Here is a 14,697-nt window from a genome sequence, read left to right as displayed (position 1 = left end):
TCTGCCCATTTGCAAGGCATTGCCAATGCTGAAAGTTAACTTTCAAGAAACACAATCTAAAGCGAGCTGTGTATTTCTAAAGAGTCAGGGTTTTGCTTAATTAAAGAATTCTTTGATATTCTCAGCAAGCCAAGAAATAAGAAAAAAACACAGAATTCTTGAGGATGCTGAAGAGATTGGCAGTTTCGTGACCTAGCTTATTATAATCAGTGCCTAATGAATGGCTGTTTAGACTCTTAGCAGTGTCACCCTATGTGAAACTAACTCACTTGCTTCATTTTCTCATATTCTCTGTTATGTTAAAAATAACATGTGCCCAGAACCTGGTGCTATGTAATTTATTCAATCACTGTATTTGATGAGACAAGTGCTTTGCACAGACTGAGAAACATTCTCTAAGTTTCATGGCATGACCTACCTCCAATTTACATGCAGACCAGTTGCCAAGGACCCAGCTATAGCAGGGCGTCACTGGGCAGGGTTTCTGTTGGGTGAGTTCTGTGGGGCATCGTCGGCCTTCTCCTTGGGTTGGCATAACGATAAATCGAGTCCTGCTCATGCGACCTAAAATAATAAGGGAGGTGTCAGTTATTAGTTAAAGTTTGCCTTGGAAATGGAGGGAAGACTTGTTGCCTTGTATGTTTAAGTCTTCATTAAATGACACTGAACAATGTCCTGCCCCATTTACTCTCTGGTTTCTGCCATTTCAATTTAGATTTCTAGAGACATAAACTATTCTCAAGATTGATGTTTCTAGAGATCTGAAATTCCGCACATCTTTACATCGGTTTTCAGGTCTGAATTCTATATCTGTCAAACAGGATGATTTTATAAGTGTTTGAATGCCAATTTCATTAACAAATATTTATTTATGAATCTTTATTGTGGTCAAGACATTAGCTATAGTGGTAAAATAGCCATAGATATCCTCAGCTTCTAACAAAGGTACAAATACTAGACACAAATAGAGAAAAGAATATTTTTTTTTGTCTGTTAGGGTCTAAATTAGTGAGGTACGAATGCCACATAAGCCAAATTACTCTAAGACAGGTTGGTCATGCCTTGAGGGTCTCACAGTTTTTCTCAGTTAATTCAACACAGACAATTTTCCTAAAGATTCTATGTGGATCCATTTATTTTTTTTCCTTCATTGAGCACAAGGAAAAATTATAGATTGGCTTATGCAGAGGGACCAATGATGCTTAAAGGTATATATATTCAAACAGAGGCACTCCATGTCACAATGACATGAAAGGGTGGATTTATGCACAGCTAAGGGAATAATAGTGTCTCTCTCCATCAAAGAAGCACTTCCAGGACAAACTCAATGGAAGTGTGAATGAAGTGACACGAACTGCTCAGTCAAATCCCTTCTCTCTTTCCGTGGGCCCCTTATTACAGGTTTTCTTACTGATGAGTATGAGACACATTTAGTTCATTTATTATCTAATACAATTTATCTTATTTGTGAGTACAATATTTCTTTGCTACAAAGTGAATTATGTTAGCCTATTTGACATGTTAAAGAAAAATCAGTTTTATGGGAGTATGCACTGAAGTACCCCCTCCCCCCAATGCTAGAATGAATCAGAGACAGTTTTCTTGAAAAGCTGAACTTGAAACAAAAGTGTTATAAGGTTATAAGCAGATGCGCTGTGAGACGAGAGTGCTGTGTATGGGGCAGGTGACCCAATCTGAGGACCTGGGGCTAGAACAGTTGTGAGGAAGGAAAGACCTAGAGAAAATCCTGGGGTCTTTTAGAAAACATGAAAGAACCTACATGTATATCCAAAGAGAAAGACATGTTTTATTATCTTTCCCTTGAAAGCCTGGGGTAGCATACTTTCATTGGACCGGATCGTTCACTGTCAATCAGAATATTATTACAGATTTTGGGGTCAAATACATCTTTCTTTGAAGAAACTTAAAGGAAACCAGGTAGTTACTGAGAATCTAAATTCTTTGGTGGTTGAGCCCTGTCACTAACATTGTACTCTCTATACATTAAGTACTGATTGGAAAAGGGATTGAGAGGGGGTATAGCTTAGTGGTAGAACACTTGCCTAGCATGTGTAAAAACTTGCATTATCACAAAAAGATAGTGTCACTGGAAATCCCCAATTGGTTATGTTTTTATTTCATATTTTTTAAAAAAATCTACATTACATTAGGTTATCTAAAATGTATGATAATACTATCAAAGCACTTATTGAAGTGGTACCATGTACTTGATGATATTCTAAACATCTTATATGTACTGACCCTTATAATTGAATAATCCTAGAAAAATTTTATTATCTGTCTGTATTAAAAGTTAAGACAAATAAATCCTAAAGCACTGGAGTCAGTTGCCTAAAGTTAAACACTAGTCATGTGGGGAATAAGAGTTATAGCTAGGATGCTTCAAAGATGCTGTCGGGTTGAAACTGCAAGACATTGGGAGTGACAACTACAGAGGAAGACTATGGAAGATATCAAAGGAACTGTTTTCCATTTGATAAAGGAGTCTGTTGTTGGTGATGATATGGGATTGCTGAATCAGTGTGCATCTTGTTGCTCAGAGATCCTGTATATGCATTTAGACATTTCCCAGAACCATTAAAATCAAGCTATAAGGCCAGGCATCATTTATAAAATGCTATCGATAGCCTATGAGCATATTTGGGTCAAGATTTCATATGACATTTCATGTGACATTTAAACTCTGCACGTTTAAATTTCCTGTCAATTTTATTGGCCAAAATACATATTACCTAATATATAATAGTTGCATTGCTTTCTGGTTTTGTAATTTACAATGTAATGATAAAATAGTATATTTTATCATGACCCAGTAACTCTAGGCTTGTTCTTAACTATCAAGTTGGTGTGCGGAAGGCCAGTAGTTTAGAATAATTTTATTTACTTCCATTCAATTGGTAGGTATTTTCTGTTGTAGATAAAGGTGGAAGAAATCTGGTAAGTGCAAAGTGAGAACTGATGTTGTTACAGGTGATATGACTAGAAAAGGGGGAATAATGGGGAGGGAGTTTTAGGTGTGGAAAGAGAAGGGAGAATAGTGTGAGGGAGAATAGGAGTTAGGGAAATAACTAACATGAAGGATGTTTGAAAGAGTCATTTGAAAACCTACTATTTTAATCAGCTGCATGCGTGTGTATACACACACACACACACACACACACACACACACACGTACACACTGTATTTATATCCATACAAAACTGTTTAATTAAAGTTAACTTATACTGGAGAAATACTTCTTCCACAACCCTAGGTGGTCAAATAAAAAGTTTAGTGCCTGATGTGTGATTCCTTCCCTTGTGTTGTTGGTTATGTGTGTCCCAGAGGATTCCCCCTCCCCTATTGGACCTTGATGGTAAGATCTTCTTGCTGACGATACTACATACATTGGCTTTAGGACATGGAGAAATCAGATTGGTACTGATCAGGGAGCTTCCTCTTGCTGGTTAGTTTCCATAGTAACAGAAGGTACTGTGTAGTTTGGTGGTGGAAAAAGAGAGAGAGAGACGTCACCAATAGTCTTACTCAACTGCAAATATCATGAACTACAATAGTGACCAGTGAGGCAAGTCATTCCCAGGAGTGCCATAGTGGTACAAATGTTACAGAACCTCACAACTGCTTTCTGATTGGATTTCAGGCCCACTCCACAGGAGGAAGCATATACCCCACATTGTAATTCTGGCCAAAAACCAATGTTCACGGAACTTACAGGCTCAGATTACTCTGCTAAATGAACATAGTGAATTCATATCACTCTACCCATAGATTAGTGAATCTCTCACACATTATCAGTGAAGATATCAAGAGGATTGTGGTGGTTAATGCTGAAACTCACAACTGATCAAAGTGCATTGAATAAAAATTGAAGTGTTCAGCCAGAAATCTGACATCTGTGTTACAACTTCCCCTAAGGATCATGGATCTTAAGAGGATGATAACAACCACAGGTTAAGGAGGATCAGAGTGAACCAGTATCTTCTTGATATGATAAGATCTCTGCCTTCATGAACTCAGAGGTGCGGTGGTGATCTGCACCAAATCAAGCGAATTTATTTTCTAACAGGGAGGGAAGGTAGTTGTGAGCCTCCCACACACAAACTGAGGAGCTGTGGATGCTTTCTAGGGGAGAGTTAGTTTTCTTTGAGGGTGTGTTCCCTGTTAGGTCAACCTTGCTCTGGTAATAGACCCATATTATGCAGCTCAGATTGCACTTGTGAGTTTTAAAATAAAGAGCAGATGAAGCTTGGGAGGGGGGTGAGGAGTAGACAGGGAAGCATTGTGGGGAAGACAGAGAGGTGGGTTGGGAGGCCTTGTGAGGAGGAAGGGGTGAAGAGATGGTGGTTGATTGGAAGTCATTATGGGATTGAAGAGGGCAAGAGTGACATTGTATAAAATCCTCAAAGAATTGGTAAGAGTATTATAAACGACACTGATGTTTATTTTTAAACGATGAAACCCTAAGGGCAGTCATCAGGAACACAATCACAGGGCTTACATTCTCTGTTGCTATCAAGATACAAAGATGAGATCTTTGAATGTGCCCATCAACAACAAGAAACATAGTAAATCTTTATTTATGACACTTTGTTCTTCAAGGTTGTTTAAGGATTAACATAAACATTTCCATGGAAGTCAGGGAAGAGTGAACACACTTGGAGATTCTATGGGCTCTCCCAACTCCAATTATGTCACCTTTTCTTTTTAAGCCAAGAATATTTTCACTATATTGAATAGCCAACATATTCTTACAATTAAAGGGTCACTGATTTTGAACTTTCAAATTGAAAATTGGTGCAAGAGGAAATGCAGATGGCACCATGATGCTGGCTTGATCCCCCAGTTACAGTGTGTTATGACAGTATATGCTTGGACCAGGGAGGGGCACTATTAGGAGGTCTGGTTCTGTTGGAGTAGGTGTGGCCTCTTTAGAATAGGTATGCCATTGTGAGTATAGGCTTTAAGACCCTCAGCCTAGCTAGCTGGAAGCCAGTATTCTGCTAGCAGACTTCAGATGAAGATGTAGAACTCTCAGCTCTGCCTGTACCATACCTGCCTGGATGCTACCTGCAAGGATCCCACCTTGACAATAATAGACTGAACCTCTGACCTGTAAGCCAATTAAAAAGTCTTATAAAGTCCTTTATAAGACTTGCATTGGTCATGGTGCCTGTTCACAGCAGTAAAACCCTAACTCGGACACAGTGATCCAGGGTTCTTAGGATTCACCCCAGACTGAATGGAACTCTCAGCCTAGTCAGTTTCTCTTAGCAGTGATTATTAGAGACCACAAGCAATGCGAGTCTTGGCAACCAGGTTTATGACTATGAATCTTGCTGGGGGAAGGAAAATGTGGAGGGTATAGTCAAATTACAGGAATTAAAAATCACAGCAAGGATGGAGGAAGAAGATTTTTAAAGCAGCTGAGGCACATTGGAAAGAAGCTAGACTTGGCACCATTTATCTGTAGTTGGAAACAGTTCTTTCAAATTAACAGCTAGAAAATGATGGGACTGTATGAAGGACCTCTGAGCATGAATTTCCTGTTCTGTAAAATAAAACTAAGAATATGGAAGGGCCTTATTATCTGAGGATAATTCAGGTTGGGGAAATGTCATTTAAAAGTGAGCCTCTTTTAAATGGAAATGAAATTATTTTTAATAAGTACTAAAAAATGTTTAAATGGGATTCTTTTTCTGGAACTCAGAAGTCTGTAACTGAGTTTATCCAGTGCCAAGTACCATACAGATCATAATTATGACGGTGTGCTCACCATCAGGATAAAGAATAAATCAGCCATGCAGTTTTCTTACATAAGTTCCTGATTAAGCTATGAAAATCCATTTTCCATGACTGGTATTTGTAGCACGATCATAAAGTCTTTGATGTTTCAGTCACTTTTCATGCCTTGGCCTCCTTTGAATCTTGAATGTGAAGACCACCCTTTCAATAATGCCTTTGCTGTGGGTCCCCATTCCTTCTTCAGTTAGGAATTGATTAACACATTCCCTGACCACTGGTAGAATGGTGTGCTAACAGAAGGCAGCTGTGCAAAGGAGAATGGATTGTATAAGCTCATGAGCATCCTTATACAGCATATAGAAACCTAGACACCCATATCAAGAAGACTTGGGTGTGGAACATTCAGATGAGGAGAATAAGCTATGTATATCTCCCACTGCATGTGAACATTCTACGAGGTATCTAAAATATAGTAAACACTTGTTAAAGTGTTTATGTTTTGAACTTTTAAGATTATAATATAATTACATTTTCCCCTTCTCTTTATTCTTTTCAAACTTTTCTGGATATCCTTCTTTTGTCTCTTCAAATCTAAGCTTTCTTTTGTTCATCAATTCACATATATATATATATATAACTTCTTCAGACTGTACACTCTTATTTGTATATGTGTCTTCAGGAATACTCTTATATCACTTCTAAGAATGAGCCTTCAGACAGGTTTGTGATAAATTTACAAATCATGGTACCTGTTGATTGCTGTATCTTGTTGCCTAAGGAGTGTCTAGAGTTATAAAATTCATAACCTGATACATTCCTTATGCTCTGGCTGGGTTTTCTGGATGACAGTACAGGGTTCTGGCACATGTACCCCACCCAAGCTTCCACAGTGAGAAGGGGGAATGTCCTTGGATATGTTCTTGCCTTCTCTTGCTTGGACTTATGTTTCTCAATATAAACATAAAAGATGATTTCTTTTTAAAAAACAAGTGTCAGCTAGGCAGCATCTGGGAGGCAGAAGCAGGCAAATATCTGAGTTTGAGGCCAGCCTGGTCTACAGAGTAAGTTCCAGGACAGCCAGGGCTACACAAAGAAAACCTGTCTCAAAAAAACAAATCAGGGAGAAGGCAGAGTCGCCATCTTTGTCCCCAGCCAGTGGAGACTGGCCACCTCAGGAACTGAGCTATCCCGAGTGTAAGACCTCAGGGGACACAAACAACTGAGCTGAGGGCTGCCGCCTGCACCTAGGAACTGGGAGAGCAGCTGTTCCTCTGAGGGCCAGCCTGACGCGGGTATTCTGCCCTGTGGAGAAGGTGGAGTCGCCATCTTTGTCCCCAGCCAGATGAGACAGGCCACCCCAGATACTGAGCTATCCCGAGTGTAAGACATCGGGGACTCAGGCAACTGAGCTGCTGGCTGTAGCCTGCGCCCATGAACTGGGAGAACAGTGGTTCCTCTGTGTGCCAGTAAGGCACGGGACCGGTGCCCTGATGGATCCCCGCTGCCATCCTCGCTCTCTGACAGAGCAGACAGGCAGTACCAGGTTCAGTCCACAGAGACAACCCAAGCATAACATTGCTTGGGGCAGGACACACCAGGGCTCCAACAGGACCCAAGCGGAGGGCAGCACATCAGCAATCTGTGACAGGGGAAATCCAGCCATCCAGTGTTGTAGAATTAGCTTTATAAGCTCAAAGGAGGTTGAAGCACCAGCCAGTGGACTAGACCAACTAACACCAGTGAGAACTAGATGGCAAAAGGCAAACCTAGGAATGTTACTAACAGAAATCAAGGCAATATGGCAGCATCTGAACCCAATTCTCCATTAACAGCAAGTCTAGGATACCCCAAAACACCAGGAAAAACAAGATTTGGATATAAAAGCACTGGTCATGATGCTGTTACAGGAACACATGAAGGACATAAATAAATCTCTTAGAGAAATTCAGGAGGAAATGGGTCAAAAGTTAAAAGCCCTTACAAGGGAAACATAAAAATCACTTAAAGAAATACAGGAGAAGTTTGGTCAACAGGCTGAGATCATGAAAGAGGAAACACAAACATCTCTTAAAGAATTACAGGAAAACACAAACAAGCAAGTGAAGGAATGAGCAAAATCATCCAGGATCTAAAAGCAGAAGTAGAAATAATTAAGAAAGAAACAATGAATTCACAAAATTTTTAGGCAAATGGTTTGATTTGGAAAATATCATCCTAAGTGAGGTAACCCAATCACAAAAGAATACACATGGAATGCAATCTCTGATAAGTGGATATTAATTAGCCCAGAAGCTCTGAATACCGAAGGCACAAATCGCATAACAAATGACTTCCATGAAGAAGTATGGAGAGGGTCCTGATCCTGGAAAATATTGATCTAGCATTGGAGGGGAATATAAGGACAGAGGAAAAAAAGGAGGGAGGTGATTGGAGAATGGGTGGAGAGAAGAAGGTTTATGGGACATATGGGGAGGGGGGATTTGGGAAAGGGGAAATCATTTGGAATGTGAACAGAGAATATAGAAAATAAAAATATTAAAATGAAAAAAATCACAAAGGGAGACAACTATGGAGATAGAAAACCTTGGGAAGAAATCAGTGGACATAGATGCAAATATCAACAACAGAATACAAGAGAGAGAAGAAAGAATCTCAGATGCCGAAGATACCATAGAAACCATAGACTCAACAGTCAAAGAAAATGCAAAATGTAAAAAGCTTGTAACCCAAAACATCCAGGAAATCCAGGACACAATGAGAAGGCCAAACCTAAGGATCATAGGCATAGATAGGAGTGAAGATTTACAACTTAAAGGGCCAGCAAATATCTTCAATAAAATTATGGAGGAAAACTTCCCTAACCTAAAGAGAGAAATGCCCATGAATATACAAGAAGCCTACAGAACTCCAAACAGACTGGACCAGAACAGAAATACCTCCCGTCACATAATAATCAAAACCCCAAATGTACTAAACAAAGAAAGAATATTAAAGGCAGTAAGAGAAAAAGGCCAAGTAATATATAAAGGAAGACCTATCAGAATCACACCAGACTTCTCACCAGAGACTATGAAAGCTAGAAGATCCTGGGCAGACCACATGCAGACTATAAGAGAACACAAATGCCAGCCAAAACTACTATAACCAGCAAAACTCTCGATCACCATAGATGGAGAAACTAAGATATTCCATGACAAACCCAAGTTTAACCAATATCTTTCCACAAACCCAACCCTACAAAGGATAGTGGGAGGAAAACACCAATACAAGGAGGGAAACTTCACCCTGGAAAAAGCAAGATAGTAACTTTCTTTCATCAAACCCAAAAGAAGATAACCAATCAAATATAAAAAAAGACATAAAAAATGACAGGAAATAATAATCACTATTCCTTAATATCTCTTAACATCAATGGACTCAATTCCCCAATAAAAAGACATACACTAACAGACTGGATAAGGAAACAGGACCCTATATTTTGCTGCATAGAGGAAACACACCTCAGTGTCAAAGACAAATACTATCTTAGAGTAAAAGGCTGGAAGACGACTTTACAAGCAAATGCTCTCAGGAAACAAGCCGGAGTAGCCACTCCAATATCAGATAAAATTGACTTTCAACCTAAAGTCACCAAAAGAGACACTGAGGGATACTTCTTGCTGGTCAAAGGAAAAATACACCAAGAAGAACTCTCAATCCTGAACATCTATGCTCCAAGTGCAAAAGCACCCTCATTCATAAAAGAAACTTTACTAAAGCTCAAAGCACACATTGCACCTAACACAATAATTGCGGGTGACTTCAACACTCCACTCTCCTCAATGGACTGATCAGGAAAACAGAAACTAAATAGGGACACAGTGAAACTAATTGAAGCTTTGGACCAATTAGAGTTAACAGATATATGTAGAACATTTCATCCTAAAGCAAAAGAATATACCTTTTTCTCAGCACCTCATAGGACCTTCTCCAAAATCGACCATATAATTGGTCACAAGACAGACCTCAACAAATATAAGAAGATCAAAATAATCCCATGCCTTCTATCAGATCACTATGGAGTAAAAGTGGTCTTCAATAGCAGCAAAATCAACAGAAAGCCTACATACACATGGAAACTGGACAATACTCTACTCAATGATACCTTGGTCAAGGAAGAAATATAGAAAGAAATCAATGACTTTTTAGAATTTAATGAAAATGAAGACACAGCATACCCAAATCTATGGGACATAATGAAAGCAGTGCTAAGAGGAAAACTCATAGCCCTGAGTGCCTCCAAAAAGAAAATGGAGAGAGTATACACTAGCAGCTTAATGACACACCTGAAAGCCCTGGAACAAGAAGAAGGAGGAGTAGAAGACAGGAAATCATCAAACTCAGGGCTGAAATCAATCAAGTAGAAACAAAGAGAACCATACAAAGAATCAACAAAACTAGGAGCTGGTTCTTTGAAAAAATCAACAAGATAGATAAGCCCTTAGCCAGACTAACCAAGGAGCACAGAGACAGTATCCAGATTAACAAAATTAGAAATGAAAACGGATATATAACAACAGAAACGGAGGAAATTTAAAAAGTCATCAGATCCTACTACAAAAGCCTATACTCAACACAACTGGAGAATCTGGAGGAAATGGATAATTTTCTGGACAGATATCAAACACCAAAATTAATCAGGATCAAATAGACCATCTAAACAGTCCCATAACCCCTAAAGAAATAAAATGGGTCATAGAAAGTCTCCCAACCAAAAAAAGCACAGGACCAGATGGTTTTAGTGCAGAATTCTATCAGATCTTCAAGGAAGACCTAACACCAATACTCTTCAAATTATTCCACAAAATAGAAACAGAAGAAACACTACCCAGCTCATTCTACGAAGCCACAATTACGCTGATACCAAAACCACACAAAGATCCAACAAAGAAAGAGAACTTCAGGCCAATTTCCCTTATGAACATCTATGCAAAAATACTCAATAAAATTCTTGCCAACCAAATCCAAGAACACATCAAAACGATCATCCACCATGATCAAGTAGGCTTCATTCCAGGGATGCAGGGATGGTTCAGTATAAGGTAATCCATCAATGCAATCCACTACATTAACAAACTCAAAGAAAAAAAACCACATGATCATTTCATTAGATGCTGAAAAAGCATTTGACAAAATTCAGCATCCTTTCATGCTAAAATTTTGGAAAGAACAGGAATTCAAGGCCCATACCTAACCATAGTTAAAGCAATATACACCAAACCGGTAGCCAACATCAAACTAAAAGGAGAAACTTGAAGCAATCCCACTAAAATCAGGGACTAGACCAGGCTGCCCTCTCTCTCCATATCTTTTCAATATAGTACTTGAAGTTCTAGCTAGAGCAATTAGACAACATAAGGAGGACAAAGGGCTACAAATTGGAAAGGAAGAAATCAAATCATCACTATTTGCAGATGATATGATAGTATACTTAAGTGACCCAAAAAACTCCACCAGAGAACTGCTACAGCTGATAAACAACTTCAGCAAAGTGGTTGGTTATAAAATCAACTCAAGCAAATCAGTTGCCTTCCTACACTCAAAGGATAAACAGGCTGAGAAAGAAGTTAGGGAAATGACACCCTTTACAATAGCCACAAACAATATAAAGTATCTTGGTGTCACTCTAACCAAACATATAAAAGATCTGTATGAGAAGAACTTTAGGTCTCTGAAGAAGGAAATCGAAGAAGACCTCAGAAAGTGGAAAAATCTGCCATGCTCTTGGATTGGCAGGATCAATATAGTTAAAATGGCCATCTTGTCAAAAACAATATACAGATTCAATGCAATCCCCATCAAAATCCCAACTCAGTTCCTCTTAGAGTTAGAAAAAACAATTCTCAAATTTATCTGGAATAACAAAAAACCCAGGATAGCTAACACTATTCTCAAAGGTAAAAGAGCTTCTGGGGGAATCAATATCCCAGACCTCAAGCAATACTACAGAGCAATAGCGTTAAAAACTGCATGGTATTGGCACAGCAACAGACAAGTGGACCAATGGAATAGAACTGAAGACCCAGAAATGAATCCACACACCTATAGCAACTTGATCTTCAACAAAGGAGCAGAAAACATCCAGTGGAAAAAAGATAGACTTTTCAACAAATGGTGCTGGTTCAACTGGAGGTTAGCATGCAGAAGATTGCGAATTGATCCATTTTTATCTCCTTGTACTAAGCTCAGCTCCAAGTGGATCAAGGACCTCCAGGTAAAACCAGACACACTGAAACTAATAGAAAAGAAACTGGGGGAAAACCCTTGAGGACATGGTCACAGGGGAAATGTTCCTGAACAGAACATCAATAGCTTATGCTCTAAGATCAAGAATTGACAAATGGGAGCTCATAAAATTACTAAGTTTCTCTAAGGCAAAGGACACTGTCAAAAGGACAAAACGCAACCAACAAATTGGGAAATGATGTTCACCAACCCTACATCGACAGAGGACTTATATCCAAGATATACAAAGAACTGAAGAAGGTAGACACCAGAAAACCAAATAACCCTATTAAAAGTGGGGTACAGAGCTAAACAATGAATTTCACATGAAGAACTTTGAATGACTGAGAAGCACCTTAAGAAATGTTCAACATCACTAGTCATTAGGGAAATGTAAATCAAAACAACCCTGAGATTTCACCTTATACAAGTTAGAATGGCTAAAATTAAAAATTCAGGAGATAGTAGGTGTTCGCGAGGACGTGGAGAAAGAGGAACACTCCTCCACTGCTGGTGGGAATGCAAGTTGGTACAACCAGTCTGCAAATCAGTTTGGCTGTTTCTCAGAAAACTGGGCATAACACTTCCGGAGGACCCTGCCATACTACTCCTGGGCATATACCCAGAGGATTCCCCAGCATGCAATAAGGACACATGCTCCACTATGTTCATAGCAGCCCTATTTATAATAGCCAGAAGCTGGAAAGAACCCAGATGTCCCTCAGTGGAGGAATGGATACAGAAAATGTGGTATATTTACACAATAGAATACTACTCAGCAATTAAAAACAATGAATTCATGAAATTTGTAGGCAAACGGTTGGTACTGGAAAATATCATCCTAAGTGAGGTAACTCAATGACAAAAGAATATACATGGAATGCAATCACTGATAAGTGGATATTAACTAGCCCTGAAGCTCTGAATACCTAAGACACAAGTATCATATCAAATGACTCCCATGAAGAAGTAAGGAGAGGGCCTTGATCCTGGAAAGGCCTGATCCAGCATTGTAGGGGATTACCAGGACAGAGAAAAAGGAGGGAGGTGATTGGAGTATGGGTGTAGAGAAGGCTTATGGGACATATGGGGAGGGGGGAACTGGGAAAGGGGAAACCGGTTTGGAATGTAAACAAAGAACTCAGGAAAAAAACAAAAACCAAATCACAAAAGAATACACATGGAATGCAGTCACTGCTAAGTGGATATTAGCCCAGAAGCTCTGAATACCCAAGACACAATTAGCATATCAAATGATTCCCAAGAACAAGGAAGGAGAGGACCATGGTCCTGGAAAGGCCTGATACAACATTGTAGGGGATTACCAGGACCGAGAAATGGGAGGGGGTGTGATTGGGGAATGGTCAGAGGGAAGAGGGCTTATGGAACTTATGGGGAGGGGGGAACCGGTAAAGAGGAAATCATTTGGAACATAAACAAAGAATATAGAAAATAATAATAATAATAGTAATAATATAAATAATAAAAACAAAACAAAATAAAACAAAAATACCCAACCCAACCAAGCGAACCAACCAACCAAACAAACAAACAAAAACCCCCAAGTCTCAGTCAAAGAGAAAAAAATACAGCCATTGTCCATCATGTTTGTCCAACTGGATCTCAGTGGTCATCATGCTATCCCCGGCAGCACGCTTCAACTAAGAATTCTTCTGGAGTCTAAAGCAAAGTTGCCGAGTTAGCTGTTTTGGATAGCTATAGACAGTTTTGATATGCCTCAAGAAAATGACACAGGGGGCAGTGTTTGTATAGGGAAAGGAATGGTGGGTACAAAACAAGAATAACAAAAAGGACATTGACAACGATGTCCACAATCCTCCCACTGTTGATTGTAGGAAACATCTGAGCAGCCCACGTGAATGCACTGGTCTATGCCCGTGCACCTAGTGTGCAGCCATGGAGATAGACTACGGAAGCAGCAATGGAGCACGAGGTGACCTGGCCTTCTAGCGTGCTTACTAATAGTTCTCCTTTCCCCTCACACTGAGACACTCTTTATTTTTAATAGAAGCTTCATCATTTAAGCATACACTCCAATCATTGTTGTGGAATGATCATCCAGAAGCTGAAATCCCCAAGGAGCTGGTCAATTATCACCTGTAATAGGGTAATGTAACACAAAATTCAGGGTAACACTGGTCTTTCTGCATGGACACCAACACTGTAGATTATTGAATGAAGTGTTTTTACTTTCTGCCTCTTGCTTGTACAGATGTAGTCTTTTTTTTTTTTTAAACTATTGCTCAATAGTAAACTTTAGCCAATGAAAAGATAAGTGAGGGAGAAGCAGATTGGCCATGTTCACCTTGTTAGCTTTCGCCATGTTTCTTTGACGGTAAGGCATGCTCTTGAGGAACGTGCCACTGGAAAAGTACTGTTTACTATTGAGAGAAGGAGATGGTCATGGCTACCATGTGCTTTGATACAGGGGTCATATGTCTGTTCTTCTTTGGCTCTTTTCTCTTACTTGCTCTGTTTGCATCCCCCTCACAGTAACTCTTTAGTCTGCATTCCATCATTCCACCGCATAAAACACTTCAACAGGACCTTGGTCTGGGGCTACACCAGGAATACCTATTACTATTTTTCTTTAAGCCATGATTAATTGAAGCAGCACCCAGGTTCAAATGCAGCCTCTGTAGCTTACAT

General features: G+C 39.5%; 1 protein-coding gene across 1 annotated transcript in view; it reads right to left on the bottom strand.

The window, feature by feature from the left end:
• Thsd7b (thrombospondin type 1 domain containing 7B) overlaps positions 1–14,697 on the bottom strand; it is a 949,886-nt gene that overhangs the window by 30,629 nt on the left and 904,560 nt on the right. The window contains exon 21 of the mRNA XM_052200991.1: positions 419–564. Within this exon, the coding sequence (XP_052056951.1) occupies positions 419–564 (146 nt within the window). The remainder of the gene's footprint in view (positions 1–418; positions 565–14,697) is intronic.

Source organism: Apodemus sylvaticus, chromosome 12 (assembly GCF_947179515.1).
Source record: "Apodemus sylvaticus chromosome 12, mApoSyl1.1, whole genome shotgun sequence".
Classification (NCBI taxonomy): domain Eukaryota; kingdom Metazoa; phylum Chordata; class Mammalia; order Rodentia; family Muridae; genus Apodemus; species Apodemus sylvaticus.
This window is presented reverse-complemented; position numbering and strand designations above follow the sequence as displayed.